At 40.9% G+C, this 15,730-nt stretch overlaps 2 protein-coding genes across 7 annotated transcripts in view; one reads left to right on the forward strand and one right to left on the reverse strand.

Moving 5' to 3' along the window:
- nrros (negative regulator of reactive oxygen species) overlaps positions 1–15,730 on the reverse strand; it is a 326,601-nt gene that overhangs the window by 84,120 nt on the left and 226,751 nt on the right. The gene's annotated exons all lie outside the window — the stretch shown is intronic.
- The window catches only part of ntng1a (netrin g1a), a 124,764-nt gene that overhangs the window by 50,739 nt on the left and 58,295 nt on the right, over positions 1–15,730 (forward strand). For all 6 annotated transcript variants that reach the window (XM_079576030.1, XM_079576028.1, XM_079576025.1 and 3 more), the window contains exon 3: positions 3,460–4,103. In XM_079576030.1, the coding sequence (XP_079432156.1) occupies positions 3,460–4,103 (644 nt within the window). The remainder of the gene's footprint in view (positions 1–3,459; positions 4,104–15,730) is intronic.

Consider the following 15,730-nt stretch of genomic DNA (forward strand, 5'->3'; position numbering starts at 1 on the left):
GCCACGAATACCTTTTTTGTTTTCTTCATCGCAGTAAGAGTAACCTCCGCTTTTTCGCCAGTCCCTTCCAAGTTTCTCGCTCACTCCAAACTTTCTTTCTGCTCCTCAATTACCGTTTTTTTTAAAGTCTTCAGTAGTACAGGAGTAGCAGATACTGGTCCACAAGCCTAGAGCGCCCTCTAGTGGCTGTCAGTGTGAAAAAAACAAACATGTGAAATTATATATTAGTCACACCCAGGGCCAAACTATGAAAACAAGTGCGACTTATAGTCCTGAAAATACAGTAATTGATATCAAAAGTGCATTAGATTGTTAACATCATTGTTACTATAAAAAAAGTGGGAGTTTGCATGCCCCAAACGGGATAAATATGTCTAACTACACCTTATTTTCTGGAGTTGGCCCAATTTTCACACCAGATGCCCTTCCTTTCTCTTTATTTCAGCAGGTACAGTGAAAACATTAGAGCGTATATATTAAAGGCTTAGAGCATGGAACATTTAGGCCAACGTCTACTATTCCTGTATTCAAACAGTTGCCTTATTTACACTGATAGACATTTTTGTGTTCTATTTGAAATGGCTTATTGTAATTATCTGATGAATATTGCATTTTGTAGCTCATTAGCTCAGACAAACACTTAGATGAAGGCAACGTAAAGCACTTCCTATAGGATCCAAAGACGACAAAGAACACTGTCTGTGCTTTCTAATTCATTACCCATTTTGCTGCAGAGTAGTACATTTAATTACCCGCTTGATTTGAAAAATAGCCTGATCACGCCGCAATTTCAGCGCCCTATAGTGCACGCACCGCCTCCACTGGCCACTGTTGCAGCGTATTACAATGTTAATAACCGGATTAACCCTCTGAGTTTAGGGTGGGTCCACAGCGGCTCCATTAGCGCCAATTTGGCATGACCCATTCACCGCTTCAGCAGCCTCGGCCCTCGTCTGGTAATCTGCTCTGTGTCCTGGCTATTTCAAATATTAATTAAAGCATCTTTTACAATTGAAAAAGTGGTGTTGTTATTCTGCCGGTAATTGTAATAATGTTGTCACCGGTGAAAAGCACACCCAACATTTTGTTTAAGTAATGATTATTAAGTCTATTTTTGTAGGATGAAGACACCTGAAACCATACCCATTGTTAAGGCAATATCTACCGGCGATCCAAATAAACAATCAATCAATGTGCCAAAGCGTTAATCAGCTTTAGCTCTCAATGATGGCCCACAGTAAAACAGAGATCCTCCATTGATTTTCCGTAGGCTTGTGTACTCAGCATTTTATCCCCCGCCTCCTCTCCCCTTATCGATCTTCATAAAGGTTGTATTTTGTCGCTAGGCGAGAAGCAGACAGTAATGAAAGGTTTTTAACCCGGTGTTCGGACCAGCGCCGGACGACTGGCCAAGGTTGCCAGGTGCTACACGCAGCAGATTTCTCAGCGGCTCGCCGGCCGCACCGATCGATAAGGATACATCTTTGTCTGATTACGGAGATGAGGCGGCGGTGTGTGTCTGTAGTGGCGTGGTGCGTGGGAGGGAGGAGGGTGGGAGGAAGGGGGGGGGGGGGGGGGGGGGGGGGGTGTACAGGGGGGGGGCAGTTACAGTAATAGCCGCTGAATGTGCCTGATTCAGTTGTAAAGTGGCCCAGCGTTTGACCTCATGTATAATAGATACAACAGACTCGCTTCTTGTGTTTGGATCGCCGAGATTTCAGCATCAGGCGGGGTCATGTGGCACGGTGCCGCTGTAATCAAATCCTACTTCTTTGTCAATTGAGGGGGAAAAAAAAAGAAAGAAAGGACAGGATTTGTTAACAACCACAATCTGAAAAAGACATTTACAGCTTGTGTAAAAGTCGTTAGTGTGGCTTTAATCGCATTTTTTGTAACCATGAGAGAGTAATATTCTGAAATAATAACACATGCTGGCCTTTATCCTTATCTCTATTCCTTTAGATTGAACAAAATTGCCATTAAAACTGTAACTCTGATTATGATTAAGATGTGCATTCAAATCAGGACTGTACTCTCTTCACACCCTTTAAATCACACCTCTACTTGTCCCTTGATGATTTCTGCTCCGTTGCACATTGGAAAGCGTTAATGCAGTCAGCCGTTTTGCATGCCAAGTGTGTGTTTTTAGAGAGAGCCCACTCCCCCGAAGTGTCACGTTTGACTTATCACACAGCTGTTTGTGGCCACACAGTGCAACAGATGCCGCCGTTAATGGCAGGCCTAACCTCCCATCAAGATACGGTACGCAGTTAAAAAGTCCAAGTGGAATTTTCCATGGCTGGCCGTTCCGCTCGTGTCCGTGGCTGTCCGGCGCTGGTAAAGCCGGTGGGATGGGTGCCGACAGGATATTAATGGGGGCTCTCCAACAGTCAGACAGCCTGGCACAGCTCCGCTTCATTGTCACCTTGCCTTTGGAGGACGAGGGGAAAGTTGCAAAGCTTATTAGAGGAATAGAGCTGTTTCTGCCTCTAACCGACTCGATCTGTGGCTCTCTGCTTCATTAGAGCGCCTTACACCGGCCCCGGCTCCTCTCTTGCTCGCCTCGCCACTCCGCACACACAGGCAGCGGTGACATCTCCACCTAATCAAGTAGTGGATTATCTTGTCCTGATAAATTGGAGCTTGTAGCACTTGAAAGGTCCTCGTGGACAAGGCGAGTCCTCTCTCTGACAGCTAGATCGAGCCCTCGGGGAGCAAGGAGAGAACACAGGCGTGTAATGATTTGTGGTAAAGCGGACAAATGTTTTTAGAAAGACCTCTTTCAAGAAGGAGCTTGATGAGTTTAGACCTGTTAGGAATCTGAAGCTGCATTTGTCCCTGTTGTTTTGCACTGTGTCTTTGTTCAGTGCTCTTTTAAATGTACAGCATTGCAATATAAATGCTAATGTAAATCCAAGCACAATTTGTTTATCATATTTGTCATACAAAATGACAAATATGGCATTGTTTTGTAGATTGGTCCATATTGGCCAATCAGACCCACATAGAAGGAAGCCTATGCAGACTCCACACGCAAACTTGAACCTTGCACCTGTTTGCTATGAGGCACAACATCTTTATTCTTGTGCATGAGTATTTGAAAGACTTTTTCTTTTTGTATAGAGTTCTAAAAACAAATCTCAATGTCCTGACTTGTGACAAAAAATGTATCCAACGCTTATGTGATATCTTCTTACAAACAGAATGAGATTTCTTCTGAATAGATAATAGGGTGCTTTTCTCCTGTCCACTGCCTATGCATGAGCGGCCCTCAATGGGAATAAGATACCTTCATTGAGATGCAGCCCCTGTTTTGGATAAGGCTTGAAAAATCTCCAAATTACCATGCACGGCTGAACCCTCCACAAAAACAGTTCCGTGCTCGCATTGCATTTCTCTTTCTCTTTTGTGACTGATCTTCACAACTAACTTCTTTATGCCTGTGGTTTATCTGTGCAGGAGAACCCGTACATGTGCAACAATGAATGTGACGCCACCACCGAGGAGCTCGCCCACCCCCCAGAGCTAATGTTCGACATCGAGGGCCGCAATCCCACCACCTTCTGGCAGTCCACGTCCTGGAAGAAGTACCCCAAGGCCCTTTTGGTCAACATCACCCTCTCGTGGAACAAGACAATCGAGTTGACAGATGATATCGTCCTCACGTTTGAATCCGGACGTCCCGAGCAAATGGTGCTGGAGAAGTCGCTGGATTACGGCAGGACATGGCAGCCATACCAGTTCTATGCGACGGACTGCCTGGACGCTTTCACCATGGAGCCCAAAACAGTCCGAGACCTGACCCAGCACACTTTACTGGACATCATCTGCACCGAGGACTACTCCCGGGGCTACGTGTGGAAGTACGACAAGACGGTGAGGTTTGAGATTAAAGATCGGTTCGCGTTGTTCGCCGGGCCGCGCCTCCACAACATGGCGTCTCTGTACGGACAGCTGGACACCACCAAGAACCTGAGGGACTTCTTTACCATCACAGACCTGAGGGTGCGACTGCTCAGACCAGCCACCGGAGCGACGATGGTGGACGAGACCAACCTGTCCAGATACTTCTACGCCATTTCTGACATCAAAGTCCAGGGCAGGTAAGAGAAAGGATCTATCTTAGAGGGTACTTTGTTGGATCATGATGGTATAATAATGTCATTTGCTTTAGACTGTGGTAACGGTACTAATGTGTATCTTTACTGTGAGAGTTGAACCAGGGTTGAACCAGGAATAAATCAGGTATAACAGGACTGCCTTCGGATTAGACAAGGACTAAAGCATGTCCAGACCAGAACTATAAACCCAGACTTCATTATCCAGGACCTTATCGTGCCACCTATCGCTGAAAAGAATAAAAGTCTGGCCTAACTCACTCAAAACAAGGTTGACGTGGTGGATATTGTCCACTTTGCTAAATTAACTGTAAGAATGATTAAATCCGAAAATATTTTGTAACATTTAGATTACAGCCTGCAAGTTCCATGTGTAGGTACAGGTAACAAGAAAGTAATTACACAAGTAACTACAGGTAGATAGACATTAAAATGCGAGATTTCATAAAGGTGTACAAAGTGTGTGTTTGCGCGTTAGCTACGTGGTCATTTTCCTCAATTTATGAAACTTTTTAACGCTGGCAGAACTACACTTGTACCCCTTGTTATACTTTATTAAAACTTGCACTTTAACCCCTTAACACCCACCTGAACTTACCACATCTTTTTGGCTTTACCCAAAAGCTTCTGGAAAAAATGCATCAAAACAGTCACAAAAATGAGGAGGAAAAAGGCAACAAAAATGTGACAAAAGAGCGACAAAACTGTGATTAAAATAAAGTCACAGAAAAAGCAACAAAAATGTGATAGAAGACCAATGAAAAAAATGACAAAAAATCAACAATAGAGTGACGAAAATAAGGATGAAAATGCAACAAAAAATGAGAATGTGATGAAACAGTGACAAAAAAGCCACAAAAGACCAATTAAAAGTGACAAAAAGTAGGTGTCAAAGAAGTTTGACAAAGCTGCAAAAAAACAAAAATGCAGCAATAAAGTCACAGAAAAGCCACAAAAATGTGACAATGAAGAAATATATCAAGAAATCCAACTAGGAGAAAATGTGCTCGGTTAAGGTGGGGTTTAAGAGGTTAATGTGTAATTACCTGTACCTGCATGTGTAGTTCCTAATTCTTGTCCCCTGTACCTACACATGGATCTCGTGGCTGTTATCTAAAGTAATCTAAAGTGTAATCTAAAGCGTAATAAGTGTTTAATCTAAAGTGTTACCAAATGTTGTCATTTATGCAAATGTATCCCCGACTATAGGCAATATTAAATGTAGAGATATTTCCATAAGCAGCGCAACATAATCCCATTAGTGACATTACATCCATTTTATTTGCATTGCCTCTATATACCCTCATCCAAACCATGCAGAAATAAGTGTTTGCTGTTGCTGTTTGTCCCCATTAGTGCGTGACTGTGTAATGAAGTGCAGACTTCACTAGTTGTCAGCACGTCTTAATTAACCGAGCGGCTCCCGTCTCACTGAGCCACTCTGTTTTGGACTCCAAATGCACCCAACTGTCTCTTCGCCCGCACAAGACGTTTCAAGCCCCATCAGGTCACTGCACATTGTAATTAGTGTTTGATTTATGCATGACGTCTGCAAAGTTCATACAACATGGAAACAAGATGCTATTATCATGTTTCGCGGAAAAGGCTGACGCGAGCGCGGCCTGTGACTTATTGTTACAAGACCCGAGCGACAGCCGGCGTCGCGGGGCAAGGATTTAAGTGGCGCTGCTTTACGCGGGGTGATTTTTCAATTTAGGCGATGTGAATATGGTGTAGGGGCAGGAGGAATGAAGATTTAATTGCTCTTATTTCGTTGTTCACACACGAGAGGCTCCTCGAGTGCAGAACGGCGGAACGTCACCACCATCCCAGAATAGAGTAGAGGTGTTCAGACGACACTGTGTCAGAGGGTCTGAGGAAGATGAACTTAAAACTAACTGCAACAGTGATGCCCTGGCCTAGTGGTTAAGGTGCACTTATCCAGCTGTATTGATTTCTACCGATATAGAGGTTAATCAACTTAATAATGAAGTAACAAATAAAAAAAAACACTGATTAAATGTATGGCTCGTTACACATTATTTACACCAACATTTTCAAATCCTTCCAGCTATTTCATGAATCTCTAATTCGTTCACTTCCTCAATATGCCATTAAAACAAAGCCTGGCCATTCTTCATGGTTTCAGTGCGCCGCTGAATAAGTCCCTACAGCACATGCGGCTGTGATAATGAATGCCCTTAACAGAGATTGGGTTTTTCACTTCAGCCGAGATTGAGAAGGTCATTGATGGGGAAAAAAATACACACCTAGAGGGAATTTACAAATACAATAGATTTCATGGGCATTAAAGAGCTGACTATTTATCCTCTTTGACAGATAATGACCAGGGGACTATGGATTTGAAAGTGTCTGCTATTCAGATGTGGTAACCGTGCATTCGAAAGATAAATATAATACTTATGCATTAACTGTAAAGTAAAATAATGTGCTTTTTTGGTGAAATATTTGACCAGTAGCATCTGTAGTATTGCTCAATTTTGGGAAGAAATTGTTTTTTTTTAATGGGAACTAAAAAAATGTTGAAAAAACAGAACATTTTTGAGGAAATTCAAAACAACATGTCGAAAAAGTGGAAAAAATATGAAAAATTGTTAAAAAATGTATAAAAAAAAAAAGAAGAAAACTTGGAAAGTGTTTTTTCTGCCATTTTGTAGTTTCTTGGTTGTTTCACCTCAAGTAAATAATACAAATGCAAAATAAATTCAATTGAAGGAAAAGGAATTAATGAACATTATTAATCTGTTTTGTGGTTCTATATGACAATATTTTAGCATAGGTATCGGAAAAGGTATTGTTCAGGTATCGGTATCGAAAACCAAGCATCGTTAACCCTTTAATTTTACCCCCACAACCATGAAAAAATATTTGTATAAGTATTTTCGAAACATTTGGGAGATAAACACATTTTTTTTTTTTTTTTTTAACGATCCAAACATGATCTAAATCAGTCTACTGGTCTAAACCAGTCTTAAATTTCTCAAAAGAAGCATAAACCAGTCCAAACTTTATCTAAACCACCCAAACCAGGCCTATACCAGTCCAAACCAGCATAAACCAGTCTAAACTTGAGCTAAACCAGTCCAAACCAGGTCTATACCAGTCCAAACCAGTCCAAACTAGTCCAACCCTTATGTAAACTGGATATTTTGAGTATTACACACTTGGTAGAGAATGGTAGAGATAGGCAGAATGAGAAACAACACATGAATCAATAAAGTGTGCTCTCCCAAACGGTTGAAGGGGTTAAAGTAGCGGTATTGGGGAAAAAAATGTAACGGGCCTTACTGTTTAATAAAGGTGACTCGCAGTTCAATCACAGAGAGATCCACAGAAAACCCCCTCCCTTTGCTCGACCTTTTCCTCCTGGCGTGCGAGGCCTAAGCTCCTTAAGACCTGAAATACAGTTGTGTGGGACCGGGAGACGTGGCGAAGGGGCAGAGAGGTTGGCACGCTCGAGCCGCAGACGCCGTCGCCATTGGCCGGGATAAAGAGATGGCAGGGAAGTACAGTGGGAGATCAGGCAGAGTGAGACAAAGACATCCATAAGCTCTTTTTAAAAGTAGGTCAAGTTAGAGAAGCAGGAATGGCCAACACTGCAGATCTTTCTGTATCAGTGGCAAAAGAGAAGATGCAGTGCAATGTGAGGATTGTCATGCTATACGCCAATACGAGTGTATCACAACAGTATGTCAAATACAGCTGAGTATAAATGTATGACTTTCCATCATAAAAAAACTGCAATACTTTACCCCAAATAGATTTAATAAGAAAGTGCAAGTTGAGTCTCCAAAATGTGTAAGTTTAATGTAAATCAGTAAATCAGACATGGATTAAAACATTTTAAAAAGTGCAAGTGAGAAAAGCATTTTAACCTCTTTACTGCCACTTTAGCCTTTTCTCCAGTTCAGCTTTACCCAAATCCAAAGCTTCTCAACTAATTTGAAAGCTAAGACCTACAAAACTAATCGAAACAGATCTTATTACTCACTTTCTTGCAAGATTTTGTGGCTTTTTTGTTTCGCGTTTTCACCCTAATTTTTGTCTAGTTTTTTATGGGGGGTTTTTCCCAAGAAGCTTTTAGATTTGGATAAAGCCAAACTGGAGAAAATGTGCTCGGTTCAGGTGAGAGTTAAGAGTCTGGCTTTACCCAAATCTAAGAACTTCTAGCAACAAAAATGTGACGAAAACAAGGATGAAAACGCAGCAGAAAAGTGAGAAAAATGTGACGAAAAAGCAACAAAAGAGTAACTGGAAAGTGGAAACAAAGCGACAATGAAGCAATGAAAAGAATGTAAAAAAAAGTGACTGTAATGCGACAAATACGCGAGGAAAAATATCCATTTAAATGTGTTTTGTAGGTCTTCAAATGAGATGGTGCACACTGGTCTATAGGCTGTAACCTTTTAGATTTGAGTAAAGCTGGAGAAAATGCACTTGTCGGGGGTTAAGAAGTTAAACCATTTATAGTTTCGTATATGATGCACGAATCACAATGAAGAAATATTGCGATATATTGCAAAACGATATATAGTCCCAGGCCTAATCCAACTACAGTGTCCATTAGGACTGAACGATATGGACAAAATTTCATACCTCGATATTCATTTCATTTTTCATTTTTTCATTTATTTCATTCATTTAAAAATGCAACAACAGCATTTAGCATGAATGAAAAGGAGCAGAAAGAAGTAAAAACTTATAATAGGTGCCCCTTATCAACACAAAATCATTTACAGTTCCAGTTCATTTAAATTTTAAACTGTCTCATGCAGCCGTCTTTTCTTTTTTTTTTTCATATGCTAAATATCTCGATATCGATACGATATAACTATGGGCTAGGTGAAAACCAAGCATATTTCAGAAAAATAAAAACATAATAATACTGTATAGAGTGCAGTTTTATGATGATGAAAATCTATATTGTTTATATCTTTGATTTTAATGTTTTGAATGGTCATATCTCGACATCTTTATGATAACATATATCTTTCAGGCCTAGTGTCCATACAAGTTACCTTGTGTCTTTTCACAGAAATGCTATATTGGTTTAGACATGGTGAAGTGTCTTGCCCAAGGAAACAATGCAGGCCTGCAGAACTGTAAGGAGTAATTGAACCACTTGCCCTTTAGTTAGTGGGCTGCTTTCTCTATTTCCTGAGCTCATGCCGTGAATAAAAGTTAGCCCCTGATAAGAATAATCATGTGAAGAAAAGAACAAAAATTAACATTTTCATATTGTTGCAGAATCACCCTCTTCAATTATAGCTGGATTCCAGATTCATATTTCCTCCGTGTTGTTGTTTGAAGTTTCACACATGAGCGCGTTTTATCCGCCGGTTGATTACGAGGCAGGGCACGACGAGGAGCAAAAGCACTGGGGAAAAATCAATGTAAGAAATTTGAAGTCTAACCAAGCATGGCGCGGCGAGATGGATGTGTGCATAAGCCGCTGTCCGGCGATTAAATGAATTTGACACCGCTCGGTTTCAGCGCTAAAACAGAAAGAATGAGAGGGCTTTCTCATTATCCCAGCTCCGACTGCTCAAATGCATCGGCCTTATTTTTTTCATGCCTTTACAGTAACAGTGATCTCTCCTGCCTCGTTTTTCCCTCATCTCAGCTCTCCCCCAGCCCCTCCCTTCCTCCCGCCGAGTCCTGCCATTGATCAATACGGTGTAATTAAAGCTGGAGAGGATTCAGGCGACTAAAGCGTCTCGGTGCGTTTCTGCTCTTTCGGCCCGGTCCCTTTGCCCCAACTCTTCCTCTCTCCCTTTTTACCCTTTATCTTTCTCTCGCCTCTGTCTCCGTAATCTTTCCCTTCAACGCTGCCAAATGTGACATCTTGATAAGTTAACCTCTTAACCCCCACCTGAACCCAGCACATTTTCTACAGTTTGGCTTTACCCACATCGAAAAAGCTTCTTGAAGCGACGAAAACGAGGATGAAAATACAACAGAAAAAGGGATGAGAAAAAAAGAGCCACAAAAAAGCAACAAAGAAGTGACAAAAGAGCAACAAAAACGTGATGGAAAAGCAACAATAAAAAAGTGACGACATGACTAAAAGGTGACAAAAACGTGATGAAAACATGACAAAAAAATGAAAAAAAGAGCCACAAAAAAGTGAAAGAAGTGAATAAACTACACAAAACAGATGAAAAAACTACAAAAAACAGATGAAAAAACTATGAAAAACAGATGAAAAAACTACAAATAACAGATGAAAAAACTACGAAAAACAGATGAAAAAACTACAAATAACAGATAGAAAAAAACTGATGAAAAAACTACAAAAAACAGATGGAAAAAAAACAGATGAAAAAACTACAAAAAAACAGATGAAAAAACTACAAAAAACAGATGAAAAAACTACAAAAAACAGATGAAAAAAAAACAGATGAAAAAACGACAAAAAACAGATGAAAAAACGACAAAAAACATAGAAAAAACAAAAAAAAACTAATCAAAAACTACAAAAAACAGACGAAAAAAAAAAAAAGACGAAAAACTACACAAAAAAACAGATGAAAAAAAAAAACGAAAACCAGATAAAAAAAAAACAGGCAAAGAAACAGGCATAGAAACAGATGAAAAAACTACAAAAAACAGATGGAAAAACTACAAAAACAGAGGAAAAAACAGACAAAAAAACCTATGAAAACCCTTTGGATGTTAATGTTCTGTCTGCCATTTTTGCAAACATAGACTTATTCACACATTTATATTCCTAAAACACTTTTCCCAAATGTTAGAGTTTTGGTGTATATTTGAGGTTTCTTTTCCATTCCCATTGTGTTAGATATCAAAGGAGACAGTATCTGAGGGGACACATTCTCTCTCTCTCCCTCTTTCTCCCACTTCCTCAACATCTCCCCTTATCCCCATTAGCTCTCTCTCTCTTTCTCCATCTCTGTCTTTCTCCCACACCCCGCCCTCCCTGCCCCTTCCCCTATCGCTCAATCCTCTCTATATCTCTCACTTCCGCAACATATCCCTCAATCCTTTCTTTCTTTCCCCTCTCTCTCTCTCTCTCTCTCTCTCTCTTACTCTCTCTCTCTTTCTCTTTCTCTCTCTCAGTCGCGCTCTATTTCCCCGGCGCAGCAGAACACATGCGTCTCCAAAGGGGCTCCAGGTCTCTGCTTTGAATAATGTACAAAGACCCAAAGCCGAGTCTCACTCCACTTTGCTGCTTTAGGCCACCACTTAAGCTGCCTTTCTTCTACCCGCTTAACACGAGCAAATATCAACTCCCAGTGTCTTATTTTCTACAAGCAACTGATCTGTTTGCGGTTTGTTTGCGTTTTGCCAAAACAAACGCGGGATTTTGCTAACCCCCCAATTTATTTATTTGCCTGTGGAGTCCTAATAGAATTTCCAAAGCAGGTGGGATGTCTGGCCGCGGGGCATGACCAGAGGAGGTCAGAGACATGCTCCAGGGTTCTCAGTCTTTCTGTCTTCAGGGCTTTGGTAGCAAAATACCTGAAAAATAAATGAATTTGTATCTCCACGCAGCCCCGTTTTGTTTCTTTTGTTTTGTTTTGTTTGAAGAAAGGCAGGCAGGAAAGTTTTCTGTGATGCAGTGTGCCATACTTTGTTGCTCAGTGGGAGATCTCTGAACAGTGAGGAACGCCTGACTCGACAGAATGACGGGGAACAGATGATGTTTGTCTGATTGTGAACCGTTTATAAACATTTTGGCTTAGTTTTGGAAATTTAACATTATCTTTTAAAATAGTCTGGAGTTGTTTGTCGACCCACTTGCGCAGTTTTGAGTAATCTTCGAATCTTCCCCAGGGGCTATTCTCAGCACAGCATCCAAAAAGTTCCCTCTGAAGTCCTACGTATCAATGCTTTCCTCACCTCCTGATCGCTTGGCCGTAATCCTTTTATTGCAAAGTATATATTCCTCTTTTTTCCCCTCTTTATTGAAACAGCTGCACAGTGAAGGGGAGCAAGAGGAGGGAGCGGTAGAGCTTATAAGGAGATCTTTTGAAAATCAGGAAGTGAAACTACTCGATATTTTGTTGCTGTTTTAAATCAATATTGAATTTGTTTTTTTTCAACAAAGTGTCAGATAGTGATAAAGAAGTGTTTGTGATTATTACCATATACTTCCTATGATATACTCTTAAGAGATTTTGATTTGATGGCCGTTTGCTAGTTACAGGAATTCTTTCTTTTCTCTTTGGACAGTACAGGTCTCTGGACTCTCTTTTCATCTGGGGGCGGAGCTTACCCACTCACTTGTTCTTAAAGGAAAGGACTTTATTTGTATATTGCCTTTCACAGACATTGTCACAAAGCGCTTTACAAGGGACAATTTCACATTCACTCCATATTGATTTGTATTTGCCAATGCCAATGTGCACAGCCAATATTTCTGGTCTTTCTGATCTATAATCTGTGCATGAAGCTTCTAAAATGTAAACTGTGCCAGTATTGAACTGTGACAGCATGGGGCACTTTATTAATGGCATAGAGCTGATTTATTTAGTAGGTACTAGAGATGAACTGATCCAGGTTTTCTGCTTCCGATCCTGATACTTGGGGTTTGAGTATCTTTCGACATTCATATAAACAAAAGTGATGTGATCATTACAAATAGATCTGTTATTCCATAAACTAAAATACAACTACTTGGCCACTCCAGCAACGGCCGATTTTATTGTATTTTTTTTTTACGTGATTCAGTCATAGTTTCTGTCCCAGCATTGATTAGTTGCCGTTAGCATTAGCATACTGCTGCTAACTGTAGCATACTGTTGCAAGTTGCAGCATTTTGTGCAGCGCGCAAAAGTACAGATGCAGAGGTTAAAACTAACTCAGGGATTGACTTCACCATATTTACCGTATTTGGCTGTAAATACTGTTTAAGTGGCGATAGCTGGCAGTTAGATTTGCCAGTTAGCCTGTTAGCTTCTTCTCCGTGATTCTATTAGTGTGTATTGGCGTCTCCGACCCGTAGGCAGCCAACTTACAATTGTGGTTTTCTAGCCAGAGACACCAGGTGGAGGTGAAAGAGCCCCTAATCATCCCATTAACACTTGTATTACCCCCAGAAGGACTATGAAATGGATTTATTAAGGTAAACAAGTTACTTAGCACTGCTTTAAAGCAATGACTTGGCTGGCCTGCCCATATATCGGGCGACCTATATTTCTAACCCTATCCTTAATGAGTTTGACTTGTGCGTTCACATTAAATAAGTACAACACATGAAGATATACTTGCTCACCCATGCCTTGCCAACCCGGATGACGTCTCCGCTTATCAACATTTATTCCGGCTCTACTGCAGTATGAACCACACTGCTATATCAATACTTCTGTGATATACTCCTTCCCTTCTGATGTGGCAGCCCGTTGTTGTAACTGCGCCTTTATCCCGTCAAAAAGATCCACTCCAAGTCATGCTAATACGGTGCTTTGACACTTTATCCAGTGTGCGGTGCAGAGGTCACGCGGGTCCGTTCTAATTGGCATGTACTCAGTGTCAGAGTGGGCTCTCGATACAGTTGTTTCAGCCACAGATCAGCAATTTGGTGAGTGATGGCTTTATTGGATCTGCCCGGAGGAAGGAACAAACAAGAAGTCAATCCTATTTTTTCTCTCTCCCCTCTATCCTCCGCTGTCGGCCACTCTGCTTGGCTTGCTCCCCTGCACTGCCTTTCGCTCGACAGATAATCCATTTGTGCTAATTCCATGTTTCTTCCTGCCCACTTCCCCCTTGAATAAGTCATTCTACTTGTCTGGCCTCCTTAGTCTCTGTCCCCCGCACTGGCAAGTGTAAGCATCTTTTTTACCTCTGCATTTTGAGACCTATATTTTGGCGGGAATCAGCAGCCTACATTAGTCAGTGGGAGGAGATGCCTTCTTATGAAGCACAAGAGAGTATAGCCCAAAATGTGTTGTTACTACAAACATTATCATTCAAATTGCAGTAAGATGTTTCTACTTATTTTTTGAGTTGATACAATAGGGAACAGTAATGCAGTAGTTTAACCTTTCAAACACCGCCTTAACCAGTTCAGCTTTACCCAAATCTAAAATCCTCTTGACTGGAGTTTACAGCCTATAGGCCAGTGTATTCCCGTTCGTTTTTGTTGCTTTTCTGTTGCTTTTTTGTCGACTGTTTTGCTTAGTTTTTGACGCTTTTTGTTGGATTTTTCTGTCTGTTTTTCTGGCTTTTTGTGGCTTTTTTCTTGCTTTGTTTGTCGCCTGTTTTGTCGCCTGTTTTGTCGCCTGTTTTGCTTTGTTTTTGCCACTTTTTGTTGGGTTTTCCTGCCTGTTTTGCTGTATTTGCCCTGTCACTATTTTGACCCTTTTTTTTTTTAAGAAGCTTTTAGATTTGGTGAAAGTCGAACTGGAGAAAATGTCATCAGTTAAGGCTAAGAGGTTAAAAGGGACAGGTGTATATTAAAGAGACTAGATGCAAGTTGGCCATTTTTTACTCACTACTGCCACCTCAGGTCATACGTGTAACTGCAGCGAATTAACCCCTTTTTGAGAGACAGTGCAGGATCTGGGCTGGTGTGCAGGTCTGGGCTCATTGCTGGAACATGTAGGGGAGGAAAATACATAATTTTAACATTTTTAAACTCTGTATAGTCTCTTTAAAGGCTCCTTGTTTACTTGTATCAATTGCTGATGCTGAGTTACCCAAAAACAAAGTGTAGAAATGGATAATGGCTTTCTTCACGTTAAGTTTTAAAACACTGTGTTACTCAAACACTCAAGAATATTGTATAATTCATCACAAAAGTTACTCAAGTGAATCTAACAATGTATTTAACTTCTTCCCCACTCCCCCCCATCTTATTTCAATTTGGACTTTTGTTTTGGCTGGACACCCTGGTGCATTAGTCATTGAGTGGGAGAATGCCATATTAGCCGGACAGGCCAAGTAATCGTCTGGGATAACCGTGTCCATCTGTCCACATCTACGGCACATGTTTATTATACGGCATGCGAACAAAAGAGTCCAAAATAAACAGCTTAAACAAGTTCTTCGTGGGAGTCAATGAAGAAGGAGAGGGCTGTAGTGTGGATTCATCATTTCCTGTTGGCTGCAGATGCCTCTCAAAAAGCAGGACAGTGAAGTTGAGTTGACCCCATTCATCTCGCTCTCCATTTGTCTTCCTGCCTGCTGTCCGCGCTGGCTCCCATTCAAAGCTAACGCGAAAACAATAAAGCGCCCATTACGTTTTTTTGACACCATTTGTACTTCCTGGTTTCTGTCGCGAGGAAGTTAGACATCTCCTAGAACAAACACGATCTTTTAATAGATGGTTTTTCAAAGGGTTCGTGTACTTTTTCCCCTAGCTTTAAATGTTTGCTAGTGATGACTTGCTAAAGAGCATTCACTGGAACATTTTGTATAACCTTGTCGTCCTCAAACTTTGCATGTAGAAACAGTAGTGTTGTTTAGGTCTCTCTTGTGTGCAATAGTTTTTTCTCAAAATGGTCTGGGAGCAAGAGTGCATATGACAGGCTTTAAAGCTTTTGAAGATATGTCTTATTGGATATGACATCTGCTGTAAGTCATAATTATCATTTTATTTCGGTGAAGCAGCAATTTTAATGAAGAAA

Source organism: Gobius niger, assembly GCF_951799975.1.
Source record: "Gobius niger genome assembly, chromosome: 18".
Lineage (NCBI taxonomy): Eukaryota > Metazoa > Chordata > Actinopteri > Gobiiformes > Gobiidae > Gobius > Gobius niger.